Source organism: Sciurus vulgaris, assembly GCF_902686455.1.
Source record: "Sciurus vulgaris genome assembly, chromosome: 11".
In the NCBI taxonomy this organism is placed as follows: domain Eukaryota; kingdom Metazoa; phylum Chordata; class Mammalia; order Rodentia; family Sciuridae; genus Sciurus; species Sciurus vulgaris.
In genome coordinates, this window is record NC_136472.1 from 14,310,100 (window position 1) to 14,323,848 (window position 13,749).

The following is a 13,749-nucleotide window of genomic DNA, read 5'->3' on the forward strand; positions in this document are numbered from 1 at the left end:
ACCACACACTTGCCCCCCGTTTCTCCCTCCACGGGCGCGGGGCGTGACGTGAAGACCCCCAGAAACCCCGAAGAGCGTGCCTGCACCTTGCAAAACGAACCCCGGAGCCTCCATTCCTCCCGCCCCGACCTAAGCCCGGGACTCCGCGGAACCACATCCTGTGACAATCACAAGGACTTTCTCCGCCCCGTAGGTGACGGGAAACTCGTGACTGGCGTCTCCGCTCCGAGCAAAAAGCGGAGAAACCAGAGGCGGAGCTGCAGGTCCGGCACGCTAAGCACCCGACGGTCGGCGCGTGCGCAGTCTCTCACCACGGGACTTCCTTCCCGCCGCTGAGGCTGGGAAGCGGGACGCCAAATCCGTCCCCGCGCAGTCGCCGCCGCCGGGCGCCGAGCGGGGCGGTCGCCCTGCCGGAGGCGCGCCTGCGCACGTTCCCACGCACGCTCCGGCGTACGGCGGCGGCCAGGGGTCGCGAGCCGGTGGAGGACCCGCGCGCGGAGGAGCCCGGGGAGTCAGCGCTTTTTCCCTCCCTCCCCCACTCCCCTCCCCGCTCCCTCCCCCCCTCCCCAAGAATGTTCCGCTACGAGGTGAGCTCTTGCGACCGGAAGTGACCCCCCCTCCCTCGCGCGCCCCTTTCCTCTCACCCGCCGCGCGCCGGTCCCGTGCTCCTGGGGGGAGGGGGCGAGCCGCGGGAGTCGGGCGACCGAGCGCGGCGCCACCGGCCTGGGGTCGCGGGTTTAGTCCCAGGGCTGAGAACCGGCTTCGGAGGCGGGGGGAGGGGCGGGACTGTCCCCTCCGTTGTCGCTGGGGAGAGTTGGTTCTGCTTTGGGGTGGGGAGGGCCCGTTAAGCGGTAACCTGAGCGCCCCCCGCCCCCACTCCGGGAGGGGCGGTGGAGGGAAGAGCTTTCCCCTTACCGGGTGGCTGTTCTTACGAAGAGATGCCCCGAGACGAGTTTCCCGCCTACCGGGAACCAGCACCCTTCTCCCGGGTCACACACGGATGCACACCGTGCACACCAGCAGCCCTGGGTCAAGGCGCCTGCACTTGCCCTTTGGCTGGGGCCCCGGACTGTTTACCAGGAGAGCGCTCAGAGTTGGGAGGGGGCGTGTCCAGCAGAAGTTCTTTCTGGGCGAGTGGAGAGAGATGTGGGTTTAGCGACGACGTGGGCCGGGGTGGGGGATGTAGCAGCTCCAGAATGTAGAGTCCAGACTGGGTCGTCCACTCGCAGAGTGACCTTGAGCAACTCTTAATCGCTGGACATTAAGTTTCTGGATTTCTAAAGTGAAAGGATTGATCTAGATGGTCCATGAGAGTCATTTCAGTTTTAAAAAGCAGTGATTTGGTTAAGTCGATCTTGATTTGGAAGGGAGTATGCTGGAAGTTGCCTCTGATGTGGTGGCAATTGCACGCCTGCCTTCTGGAAGTTTGCAGGCCCTAGGATGGGTAGAAAGGCCAGTAAGGACAGATACTACTTGATAAAAGTGATTGACAACCAAACTGACTTTGTATTAACATGGAAAAAGATGATGAGATACAGTGGGCAGAATTTGCCCAAGGAAAACTTGGAGATTAAGCTGAATAAATCTGAAGGTGGGGGGGGGGTGTTTGAAGTAGAATACACCTAAGGTGTTAGGGTGATATCTAGGTTTTATTCAACTATCTACAGTCTTTGCCTTGTTTGATCTTCGCAACAAACTATTTGAGGTTCGTGGTATTTGTCCCTGCAGTGCAACTTAAGAAACCAGGACCTACAGCCTAGCACAGAACCTGAGACAAAAAGTTCTCAAATGATTTTGATGAGGACGAGAGCACCAACTACTCTGGGTTTCTTCCTCAGCACTTCATTAACCACACACACACACACACACACACACACACACACACAAAGGATATTTAATGTTTTAATCAGAAAAGTGAGTTGTCTGTATTTATCATAGCTTTTCTAGAGTTTACTTGTGGTTGAAGATTTAGCTTTCTGTTTTTTCACTGGAATTTAGGCCCTTGGAAAAGCAAGGTGAGAAGGAGATGGAAAATGAACATTTTTGAAAGAATACTGAACTAATTGAAAACAGTATGACTATAATGAGAAAGATGTGAATTTAGTTTAAAAAGATACATAAAAGAGCTCATTTTGACAATTTTAAATTATCATCTCTGTTCCACCTAGTGATGTAAAGAATATCATGTGCCTGATTTCTTGTGTGCATGAGAACATGCTATCATTAGCTTCTTGATAAAGAAAAGAGATGCTTGGGAAAAAACTCAAGGAATAAAAAACAGAAACCAAAACAAAGAAAATACTGAAAGCATCTAATGTCAGGGAAATTGGGGAGTATAAAAAAATGTCATCTTTTCAAAAAGTCATAATGAAACTATTATATTCACTGAGAAGGTAAGATGAACATTTTTAGAACATTATAAATGAGAATGTGAATTTCATTAAAAACTTAACCTCTTTTCTATTTTTAGTCTTTGGAGGATTGTCCTCTAGATGAAGATGAAGATGCATTTCAGGGCCTGGGAGAAGAAGATGAGGAGATTGATCAGTTCAATGATGATACATTTGGGTCAGGTGCAGTTGGTAAGTGGCATCTTTTGTGGTTTCATATTGGTCTCTTGCTCAAGTAATTTGTCTTAGAAGGATTAACCTCATTCATTAATTTGGCAAGTTAATATTCCTGACCTCAGTTAGAATAGTATATAGTTTACTCAAAATAGTTCATCCCTCTACCATGCTCTTCTGGTCATCTTTTTTCCTTATCAATAAAACCAGCTGATTTTTGATCCTAGGTTGCCACCATAAGGAATTCAAATGTTTAGAGCAGCAGACATTTAAAAGAGATTTTAAATAGTCCTAAATAAGGGAAATTTTAATTTAGAGAACATGTAACCTAGGGAAAACTCATGGACTTGTAGAAAATTCAGATTCTAGTATTCTACATATTCTAAAATTCACCCCAACACCAGTAAGTGGTATAATCATTGCTGTTGGCTGTTGTCTTTAATAAAATAAAAAGCTTTTAATTCTAAGAATTTTAGAAATAGGAGATCTTCATAAGTTTGAAAACTATTAAAAACAGATGAAATTTTTTCCATCCCCAGATACAGGTAAATATTGTAGAGCTGAAAAAATGTAAAGAATTGAACTAAACTTAGAGCTACAAAGTTGCAAATGCTGAGATGAAAATTTTAAGAAGCAAGGCTATACCATTAAGTTTGAGAACAAAATTTACTTAGAACAAGTTGAGAACAAGTGAACTAATTAGTTAAAATGTATACTTTTTAAAGCAATGAATAGATAAGAGTCAGTGCAGATATTTTTGCTTTGACTTAGTATTGGAAAGCAGCAATAATGGTGTTTGTATTGTGGTGTGTTAATATTTGTAATTTCTTTAGAAACACAGCAACAAAATTTTTAAATTAAATAAGAAGAGGACATTTAGCATAGTGGGTGATACCAAGATGTTTAGTATCAAAAACAAAGATCTTAAAAATATTACAGTAGATAGTGGTTTTGCAATGACTTGATAGCTTAGGTTTATGAAAGCTTACACAGAGTTGAATGAACTGGCAAAAATGAAAGTTTACTGTTGTCTACCATTTATAAAATTCATTAGAAAAGTATGACTTTGTCATGGTCAGGAGCAAAAAGAGAAATGTTAAAGAAGTAAACCCTTTGAATTGTAGTCATAGTTTAGAAGATGAGATTGCCCAGGAGGATGATCATTGTCTCTCTCCATGGGGATGTCGGGAAAGCTATGTAGAATAGAACTACAAATGCACGGTACTGACGTGAATTGCAAATTGCATTTAGGAAGTAGCTTAGTAATAACCTATGGAGTATAGTAGAAGCTGTAGCATTGTATTCTTGGTTCTAGAACTTTTTGTATTAAAACTTGTACTGGATATTACCATTTTCAGCACTTTCTGCAATTGACAAAATTGATCAATTGAGATTGATTTATAGCTACTATATTAAGATGAAGCAACATAGTAATGTGTCCTTAGTTTTAAACTTGTACAGAAGAAGAGTGGGTCCTGCCTTCTCATGGACTTCCAGAGTTCTGTGGACAGTCTTTTTTCCCCCTGAGTTTCTATTTTTCCTTACAAGACAAGAATATTGCCTTTAAAAGAATATTAGAATGTACAGAACTGTATTTTATATGATAGGAAAGAAGTACAAGTTCACAAAGCTCTTGGGTGCACAGTGAAGGAGCAGGTAGTAAAAAGTAAAGGCAGTGAAGTAGCATCTGGTTAGTTTGCTTAGTACCATAGGGCAGAAGGGTGTTAAGGACTTCTTGATCAATCAAGGTTGTAATGGAGAAAAGATGTCACAGGTGAGCCCTTTCCATTGAGAGTGTAGTATAATTATAAGGTGAAAATCTTAACATCTTTGTGTAAATATTATTTAAAAATTGCTTCATAACTCTGTGATATGTTTGGCACACTTCTTATAGATATATAACTGGTAGAAGGAGTTTAAACCAATAGGTGAAATGTCATACGTTTTGATTGATGATTTTTAATTCATGAAGCTGACATCTTGAACAAAACCTGTTTATACTCTGGGTATTTTAGGTCACTGGCTACAAAAGCTCTGATATCACCTTTCCTTTGGACATTAGTCATTGGTCTTCTCATTAAAAAAAGTTTGCATCATTTAAATGCAATAAATGGTGTTAGAGTAATCCCAATTCATTCTCTGAAAATAAAAGTTCACACCTTTCATGGTGCTTATTATGCACTTGGTACCATTTTAAATGTTTTCCATGTTATTAATCCTCACAGTAACCTTCTGAGGTAGTTATTATCCTTACTTTAGTGAATGAGGAAACAGAGTTACTGAAAGATTAAGTAATAAATACATTTAGTATATTACTAATTATGTTAAAATAGTCTTTGGGGAATCTTTGGAAATCTCTTGCCTTCACTTGGATGGGCTCCCCTCCTTTCCTTTTCTTGATAGCTTCTGTAATCTTTGGGGACTGAGATTGCCTTAAAATTAAATCACTTCTATTTCCTTTTTATTTTCTTCTCATTCAGAAATATCCCAGACAGGCCTCAGGGGCATTACAGTATAAGTGTTTGAAAGCAGCCTGGAGTTCAGTAGCCCACATCATGGTACAAGAGTGATTAGTTAAAGGAATAGAGATACTCCTTTTCCCTCATTTCTCTGCTGTTCTTTTGCCTACGCTTTATCAGTTTAACCAATGATGCATTAAAGTCAAGTGTTGGCACATTTAAGTAATGATTTTTAGGTCATTTGCAAAAGTAATGGTGAAATATTCTTTCACACTAAGGGCATGAGTTCTCATTTTTTCATATGAGCAAGAAAAACCAAAATGATGATAATGTTTTATGACATAGATTCCTCTGCACTCTGCATACATGTTTAAAATGCAACCGTCAATCCACAGTGTATCACTTCTCACAGAATGTGACTAAACTGTTTTTTAAGCTTTTTTTTTTTTTTTTTTTTTTTTTTTTTTTTTTTTTTTTTTGCGGTGCTGGGGATCGAACCCAGGGCCCTGTGCTTACAAGGCAAGCACTTTACCAACTGAACTATCTCCCCAGCCCTCTTAAGCATTATTTTTAAGGGCAAATAAATTATTTGGTAGAATCTAGAAAAGTTAACAAACATGAATATAGGAAGTTGTGACCAAAGAAGGGTAATTTAGAACTCTACTATATTAAAACTAATCCATTAACAAACTAATGTTTTAAATTTGGGAGATGTTAACAGATTTTTTTTTTTTTTTTTTTTTTAATCATGAATTCAGGGTTATAGACTCCCACTCTTTGTGGCATTGCTCTTATTCACATTGGAAAAAAAAAAATTATCCTTTTTCAGCTTGCTTTTCTTTACCAAGGATAACAGAGAAATTAAAGTCCCAACTGATTATTAATTCCACTATTCTTTAATAGTGTTTCAAATGACTGGTCATTTAAATTAGTAATATGATTTCCATCTATAATGTATTTTCCCCTTTTTTTAGCACATCAAGGTATGTTTATTAGAGACCATTATAATGAAGTGGCTAACTTTAAGATCTTTTCTGTAAGAAGACATATCAGAGGAAGTGTGCCACCTGACTGAGTACTTTGTGAGAGGGAGCTTTTGGGTGAGAAAGAAAATTCCTCATAAGAATGAAAACTTGTCTTAGAGGCTTAGGTAGGGATATTTTTATGGCTCTTGCCCACAACCTCTATCACAGTAATGGCAAAGTGAATCTCTATTTTAAAAATCCCTTACTGCAGCTCATATGTTCTAATATTGCCCTAAGAGCAGATGGGAGGTCCTGTGATAACACAATTGTAAATTTGGAAGTCCCACTTCCCTTGCTTTTTAGATCACTAGTGTTATGTGATATATTATTATATGGTAAAAATGGCAAAATTTAAATGTTTGTAGTCTGACCCTGAGAATTAGCCTACTTAAATATTCATTTGGGATTCTGAGAGATGTATAAGGTTATTTATGGTATTGATTGTTACATTAAAAAGTTCCAAATCATCCAAATGTTTTTTCAGTAGGGAATAAGTTACATTATAGTTCAACAGAATGCAGTCTTATAAAAGTGTTATAAAGAATGAGATAATATTTTCAGCAGTTATCTGTGAATGCATGTATGCATACTTGAAACTATATCCAAGAAGAATCAAGTTAAACTGCAAATTGCATCCTTAAAATCTTAACAGAGCTATGGAATTATGAAGACCTTTCATATTCTATGAAGACCTTTTACATCACATATTTGTGATGTTTGAATTTTTTAATCTGTATTTTATTTGTAAACAGAAAGAAGAAAGTATAGATTTCTGTGTTAGCTATAAAGGGGAATTGCCTGTTATCTCATACTGTTGAATTGTATAGAACATACAAAGTGTATAACTAAAGTAAGAATAGAATACATAGCATATACAGAAGAATATCTTTTTGTGCATTAAAAAGTAGCACACGTTTAGATGAGATGAAGGTAAAATGAAAATGAAAAGATTATGGAAAGCTTAATGAGAAGAAAGGGTTTTTGCATTTGAATGCTAAAAGGAGCAGAATTGTAAGTAGAGCTTTTATGATAAAGACAGAATGGGATGATTAGATCCAAGAGAAGCCGATGAAGGATTCTGAAGATTTTAGTCTATGCTTTAATGGGCCTCAGAAGTAATGCTGTATCAAGAAAACAATGTTAGCCCTGCAGACCACATAGCAGTGTGCAGGAATAGCAAAGACATGGTTAAAATAGAAGAGGAATTGATCCTCGTCAAAGTTCCATCCCTGGGCCTAGGAAAATGGCTTAGTTGGTATAGTGCTGCACAAGGTTCGCTCCCCAGCACCACAAAAAGAAGGAAAAAAGAAAGTTCCATCCCCTCTCCCTTGGCTTACTGCAGTAGCCACTGACTTCCAGTATTGCCCCTCCCTCTTTCTCTAACCTGCTTTTAATACAGTATCCTTAGTGATTCTTTCAAAAAGTTAAACCACATCAAAACTTCCATCAGCCCTGTCCCATTTTGGAGTGGAACAGAAGACCCTGAATAAGCTCCCTCCTCCAGGCTCTGACCTTATTTTGTTCTACTCTTCCCTCTTGTTCATTCCATTCCATTAACTGTTTTTCCTCTTACAGTCCTTTGAGTCTGGCTCAAATTTCATCTCAGTGCAGCCTACCTCTGACCATCTCTTTAAATGTTTCAATTTGCCTTCTTCCATATTCCTGTAGCATTTTGCATCTTCTAAATACAGTATCTAATTTACTTCCTCATTATTTTTATTGTCTGTTAGGAAGTTTCTCCCCTGCTTGAATGAAAAGCTATGTGAGGAAGGGTCTCTGTATGCTTTGTATACTGATGTATCCCTTCTATCTAAAACAGTACTTACCGTGTGTCACATAATCAATGCTTATTAGATATCAATTGAAGGAAATGAATTCACTAAAAATCAGACTAAGAAGATAGTTATAATTTAAGAGATAGTTATTTGTTAGTATTGTGGATTTTACCTTCCTTTGAAGTTTTTGCCTGAAGTAGCGTAGAATCTCAAAAACAATAGGTGGTCTTATACTTATTGATAGTTTGTTTATTATAGTACTAGGGATTGAACTTTATGGTGCTTTAACACTGAGCTACATGCCCATCCCTTTATATTTTTATTTTAAGATGAGTCTCACTCAGTTGATGAGGCTATCCTCAAACTTATGATCCTCCTTCTTCTGCCTCCCAAGTAGCTGGGATTACAGGCATGTGCCGCTGCGTCCAGCTTTGTATCACCATTTTAAAAATAAATTTAGACTATAGTTTGGACCCCACTGATAATGTTTTAAGTTACTAATCCAAATGCTTGAATTTTATTTGGTATGACATTTTGTGTTCTTAATAGTGAAAAGCCAACTCTATGTGTTCATTGTTTCAACCTTATTTCATGTCTTTAAATGGAAGCTTTACTTTCTGTCTGTCTTCCGGAGTTGGGTTATTCATTTGGCTAACAGAATAATTTTTAAAACCTTTGTTTCAATATGAACTGTATTTCTTACACCAGCTATATTGTCTTACAGATGATGATTGGCAGGAAGCACATGAACGCCTGGCAGAGTTGGAAGAGAAGCTACCAGTGACAGTTAATGAACAAACAGGCAATGGAGAAAGGGATGAAATGGACTTATTGGGTGACCATGAGGAGAATCTGGCAGAAAGGCTCACTAAGATGGTGATTGAAAATGAACTTGAAGATCCAGCTATTATGCAGGCAGTGCAGACCAGGCCAATTTTGCAAGTGAGTAATTTACTCTTATTCGAGAACTATAATAGACTATTAGGATTGAGCTTTGCCATTATAAATCACATATGCCATAGAAAATTGATAATATAATTCCTGACGATAGTAATTCTGGAAACAAAGCTGGGGAATAATGTGTGTTCTGGAGCACTATAATTTCTTGTCAACTACTTGACAATATAAGCCTTGGAACCTTGTTCCCCATCAGCAGATGAGTCACCCAGAGAGCTCACACTACTTCAGACTTTTTATATATGTTTTCTTTTTTTGGGTAGCCTCAACCAGGAAGTCTGAATTCCAGCATCTGGGATGGATCTGAAGTTCTGAGGCGAATCCGAGGACCACTACTTGCTCAGGTATTAAAATTTTTTTCATTATATAAAATTACTAATGTTAAAAATGTTAAGTTGGCTCCTATTGTCTTCTTTCCTTACTGAGAACATATACATATTTATCATTGGCCAGTATTATGTCAACTACTATATCCAACACTTACATGGGTCTATCTGTTGATGTGCCCTTCCTCAGCCCCCAGGGAACAGAATTGAGAGGAAACAATTAGAACTCATGTTTGTCAGTGTATAATTTAAATTATTTAAAAAGTCTAGGCAAAACTATAGGGACAGAGAAGGGATCAGGTTTGCCAGTGGTTGGATGTGGCACAAGGCATTGACTATAAAGGGATAAAACAAAGGAATTTTGCAGTGATAAAACTGTTCTCTGGTGGCACATCTGTTCTTCTATGTATTTATCAAAACTCGGAAAATTGTACACTAAATTAAAAAATAAAGAGCTTGGCTGCAGTGGTGCACACATGTAATACCAGTGACTCAGTAGGCTGAGGCAAGAGGATCTTGAGTTCAAAGCCAACCTCAGCAACTTAGCAAAACCCTGTCACACAATAAAAATAAAAAAGGATGGGGATGTGACTCGGTGGTTAAGCACCCCTGGGTTCAATTCTCTGTACCAAAAATAAATAGATAAATAATTTTTTTTAATTCTCAAGATTTTTGGCATCTATAGACAATATTAAAACATTTCAAGTCAGCTAATATCTGGGGTTTTTTTTTTTTTTTTTTTAACCACTTCCTCAATTAGGAAATGCCTACAGTGTCTGTATTAGAGTATGCCTTGCCTCAGAGGCCCCCACAGGGCCCAGAAGATGATCGGGACCTTTCTGAGCGTGCATTACCAAGGCGGTCAACTTCACCTATCATTGGGAGTCCTCCTGTTAGAGCTGTGCCCATAGGCACCCCACCTAAGCAGATGGCTGTACCCAGCTTCAACCAACAGGTACCTCTCATTAACGGGCACTCAGCCCAGGATATTGGGCATCTGGGCAAAATTATTTGGGAACTTGGTGATACTGGGAGGAGGGCGGAGGTTTTGGGTAGGTTTTAGATTAGAAAGCAAAATAGCCAATTAGAGGAGAAGTTAGTACAAATAAGAGACACATTCCCTAATACCCTTTGCTGCTGTTGTTGCTGCTGTCTTTTAATTGGGGGAGGAAAAGGGTAGTTAAGCACATTTAGTGCGTATGTACTTTTTAAAGTGTTTTACTGGCTACCCAACACATTGGCAGAGAGATAACTGAAAGCTGGGGGGGATGGGAACACTCAGCATTGTCCACATCCCTTTTTACCTTTAAGATATCCCTGCTTTCCCTAGAGCCTGTGCAGTCCTGTTCCATAGACTTTCCTCCACCTGAAACCAGCAGCTGAAAAGGAAGGCCAATTTGGAAGGTATGGGGGGAGGGTGGTGTTGGTATGGCCTAGTTAGGCTCAATATTTATGAAATAAATGGTGGAGTCACAATGTATCATGAAATTGCTGAGCATGGTGGCCATATCACAGAGGCTTCAGAATAGGACTTAGTTAATCCTCCAGCTTTCTTATCATTCCTTCTCCCTTACTGCTACCAAAATATATCCTCTTGGAGAGAATTTGCAAGTCAGAATATCTGCTGGAATCTCCCTCAGATAGCATGGAAGGGTGGGGATAACTGGAGAATTAGCTAAATCTTCCTCAGACTTTGCTTGATTTGTGAGAAGAAGTGACCCAAGGTTCTACATTTGAACCCATAGCCATAGCAATCTGCTTAGAAGTAGGGCTTTGCATTGAGTTCTGTGTCTCTAGCAGAACTTGAGGGGAGGGAGTGTAGGTGGAAGAAAAACTGATTTCATTGAGTGTAGTTGTATATACGTTTGTCCTAATAGATTCTGTGTCCGAAGCCTGTCCATGTTCGGCCCCCGATGTCACCACGTTATCCTGCTCCCTATGGTGAGAGGATGTCTCCAAACCAGCTCTGCAGTGTCCCGGTATGACTCTTTACAATCTAACAGAAATGTGAAGTATGTACTTTATGATCACTGCCTGTGAGATTCAGCAAGTAGAAGTGCTGTCGTCTTCTAAATAACACTTACATTTTATAATCTTTATTCTTGAATTTCTGGTCTTATGGTCCCCAGGTCAGAGGACATAGTTTATGTATTTTTTTTACCACCACTATTTTCTTTAAAAAAATCTAAGCTTTTTCATCATCTCATTTCCTGTTACTTCACTCTCATTCTTGCTTCTTTTTTGTTTCATATGGCCATAGTGTTTCATAATTTCTAGCATTGCTCTTTATATTCCTTTGGTAGAGAACTACAATTTGAGAGTTTTACAGTCCAAGTTTATATTCCTTTTCTGCTGAGATCCTTTACTACATTGAATTACCTGTATCATGATATAATTTTTTTCTCTTTTTTTATTTTCCTTAGAACTCTTCCCTCCTGGGTCACCCTTTTCCTCCTAGTGTTCCTCCTGTTCTCAGCCCGCTCCAGAGAGCACAGCTTCTTGGAGGAGCACAGGTAAGCCCGTGATTCGCTCCATCCATAAAGAACCCTCTTCCTGTATTAAGGTTCGTTAGGCCATAGGTGCTTTTGTTAGTAATCATCACTGCCTCTTGTTTTTTCCTTAGTTATTGAAACAAAGTTATTGATGGAAACAGTATTCACTTTTCAGCAAGCAGATGAGCTTGCTGCTGATTTAAGGTTATCTAAATCATAAGATCTTGTCCCTCCTTACAGCTACAGCCTGGTCGGATGTCTCCCAGCCAGTTTGCACGGGTCCCTGGTTTTGTTAGTAGTCCTCTTGCTGCCATGAATACCAAGTTGCTGCAAGGGCGAGTTGGGCAGATGCTTCCCCCAGCACCAGGCTTCCGTGCCTTCTTTGGTGCTCCACCACCCGCAACACCACCTCCACAGCAGCACCCTCCTGGCCCAGGACCTCATCTGCAAAACCTAAGGTATTTATAAAACATGCCAGTCTTTATCCATTGTCACTTAAGTCTCTTTATCATTCCAATTTAGTTTTTTAATGTAAAAGTCTCTTAATATTTGCTAAGCGAAATATTTTGAGATATTATTGAATCCTCAAGTTGGAAATGTTTGACAGTCTTTAGATTTTATTACATTGCCATCAAGAATCTCGTGTGTCCTGTGTACATTTATACATTACAAGTTACTCACCTTTTATTTCTTCTAAAGTTTTTTACTTCTCACTTCATATCCACTTTACAATCATACACTGAGATATACAAACATGGTGCTGATCACTTAAGAATCATAGATAAGGATGAGAGATATAAATAATGAGAAGTTGGCAAGTCTTGGCACTTACTATGTTTTTTGCTTCTGCCCCTCTGGTTTTATAACAAGAGGGGTTCAAGTTCCTGCTTTGGTAAAATTTTTATTACATACATTGTATCATTCTCAAGAAAAACAGAACCAGTAGATAAACACAGAGAGAAAAAGTTAATATTTTAAGGAATTGACTGATGTGATTGTGAAGGCTGGCAAGTTAAGAAATGCAGAAGACAGGCCAGAAATCTGATAAGAGTTGAAGTTGTTTTTTTGTTTTGTTTTGTTTTGTTTTGTTTTGTTTTGGGGGGTGTGTGTGTGTGTGTGTGTGTGTGTGTGTGTGTGTTTGTGTGTGTGTGGTGCTCATTGAATCCAGGGCCTTGTGCATGCAAGGCAAGCACTCAACCAACTGAGCTATATCCCCAGTCCTTTTTCTTTTTTTTTTTTCCTTTTCTTTTTTTGAAGTTGCATTCTTGAGTTTGAAATGTATAGGTTGGCAGGCTGGACATTCAGGTGGAACTTCTGTGTTCCAGTCTTGATGCAGAATTTTCTTTAGAGACTTTGTTTTTGTTCTTAAGGCCTTCAGCTGATGGGGTGAGGACTACCCACGTTATGGAGGATAGTTCTTTTTTCTTTTTTTTTTTTAAATGAACTGACAATAAATGTTAATCACATCTACAAAATGCTTTTATAGTAACATCTAAACTGGGATTTGATCAAATTAATGTGTATTATGGCCTAGGCAAGGTGACAGATAAGATTAACCATCACTTTCTTTTTTTTTTTTTTTGTCATTCTCATATAGTATAAGTAAAAACTAAGTACATTGTACCTCTTGAGAGAACACTGTTAGGAGAAAAAGAAAATTAGACGCTTTACTAATAAGTGTCCTAAGGTTTCATGATCATCCTCTTAGTAGTTGAGAATTGGTCTTTGTGGAAGATAGGTTTTAAAAAAATTACTCCTTTACTTATAAAAGTCTCTTTAGAATAGGCTTGACAGTCCCTGACTGAACCTACATGAAGTTATCCTGTTCTGACAGCATTTGTGAAAGCTTTAAATCATCAGGATAACAGAATTGAAGACCTTTTTTCCTTTTGTCTTAGATCTCAGGCCCCAATGTTTCGACCAGACACAACTCACCTTCATCCACAGCACCGGCGGCTCTTGCATCAGAGACAGCAGCAGAATAGGAAGTAAGTATTCACTCTATTCCTTTGTGGTTTATTCAATAGTGTAACAAAACTTTCTTGATTTACTTAATATGAAGCCGACTTTGCTGGTGGAGTTATATCACAAATACTGTCAAGAAATTTTTTATGTTTTGATACACTAGCTTTAGTAAGATTTTATCAACAG

The 13,749-nt window shown here is 39.2% G+C and overlaps 1 protein-coding gene across 4 annotated transcripts in view; it reads left to right on the top strand.

The window, feature by feature from the left end:
- Positions 1 to 429: 429 nt before the first annotated feature.
- Positions 430 to 13,749, top strand: part of PATL1 (PAT1 homolog 1, processing body mRNA decay factor) — a 28,574-nt gene continuing 15,254 nt past the window's right edge. Inside the window, exons 1-9 of one of the 4 annotated variants that reach the window (XM_079102270.1) lie at positions 430 to 587; positions 2,471 to 2,582; positions 8,548 to 8,765; positions 9,044 to 9,124; positions 9,867 to 10,061; positions 10,984 to 11,085; positions 11,530 to 11,619; positions 11,839 to 12,056; positions 13,497 to 13,586. In XM_079102270.1, coding sequence (XP_078958396.1) covers positions 573 to 587; positions 2,471 to 2,582; positions 8,548 to 8,765; positions 9,044 to 9,124; positions 9,867 to 10,061; positions 10,984 to 11,085; positions 11,530 to 11,619; positions 11,839 to 12,056; positions 13,497 to 13,586 — 1,121 coding nt within the window. In that variant the 5' untranslated portion in view covers positions 430 to 572. Of the gene's footprint in view, positions 588 to 1,558; positions 1,706 to 2,470; positions 2,583 to 8,547; positions 8,766 to 9,043; positions 9,125 to 9,866; positions 10,062 to 10,436; positions 10,511 to 10,959; positions 11,086 to 11,529; positions 11,620 to 11,838; positions 12,057 to 13,496; positions 13,587 to 13,749 lie in introns of those variants that run through there. The other 3 variants (XM_079102271.1, XM_079102272.1, XM_079102273.1) reach the window with 3 other exon arrangements.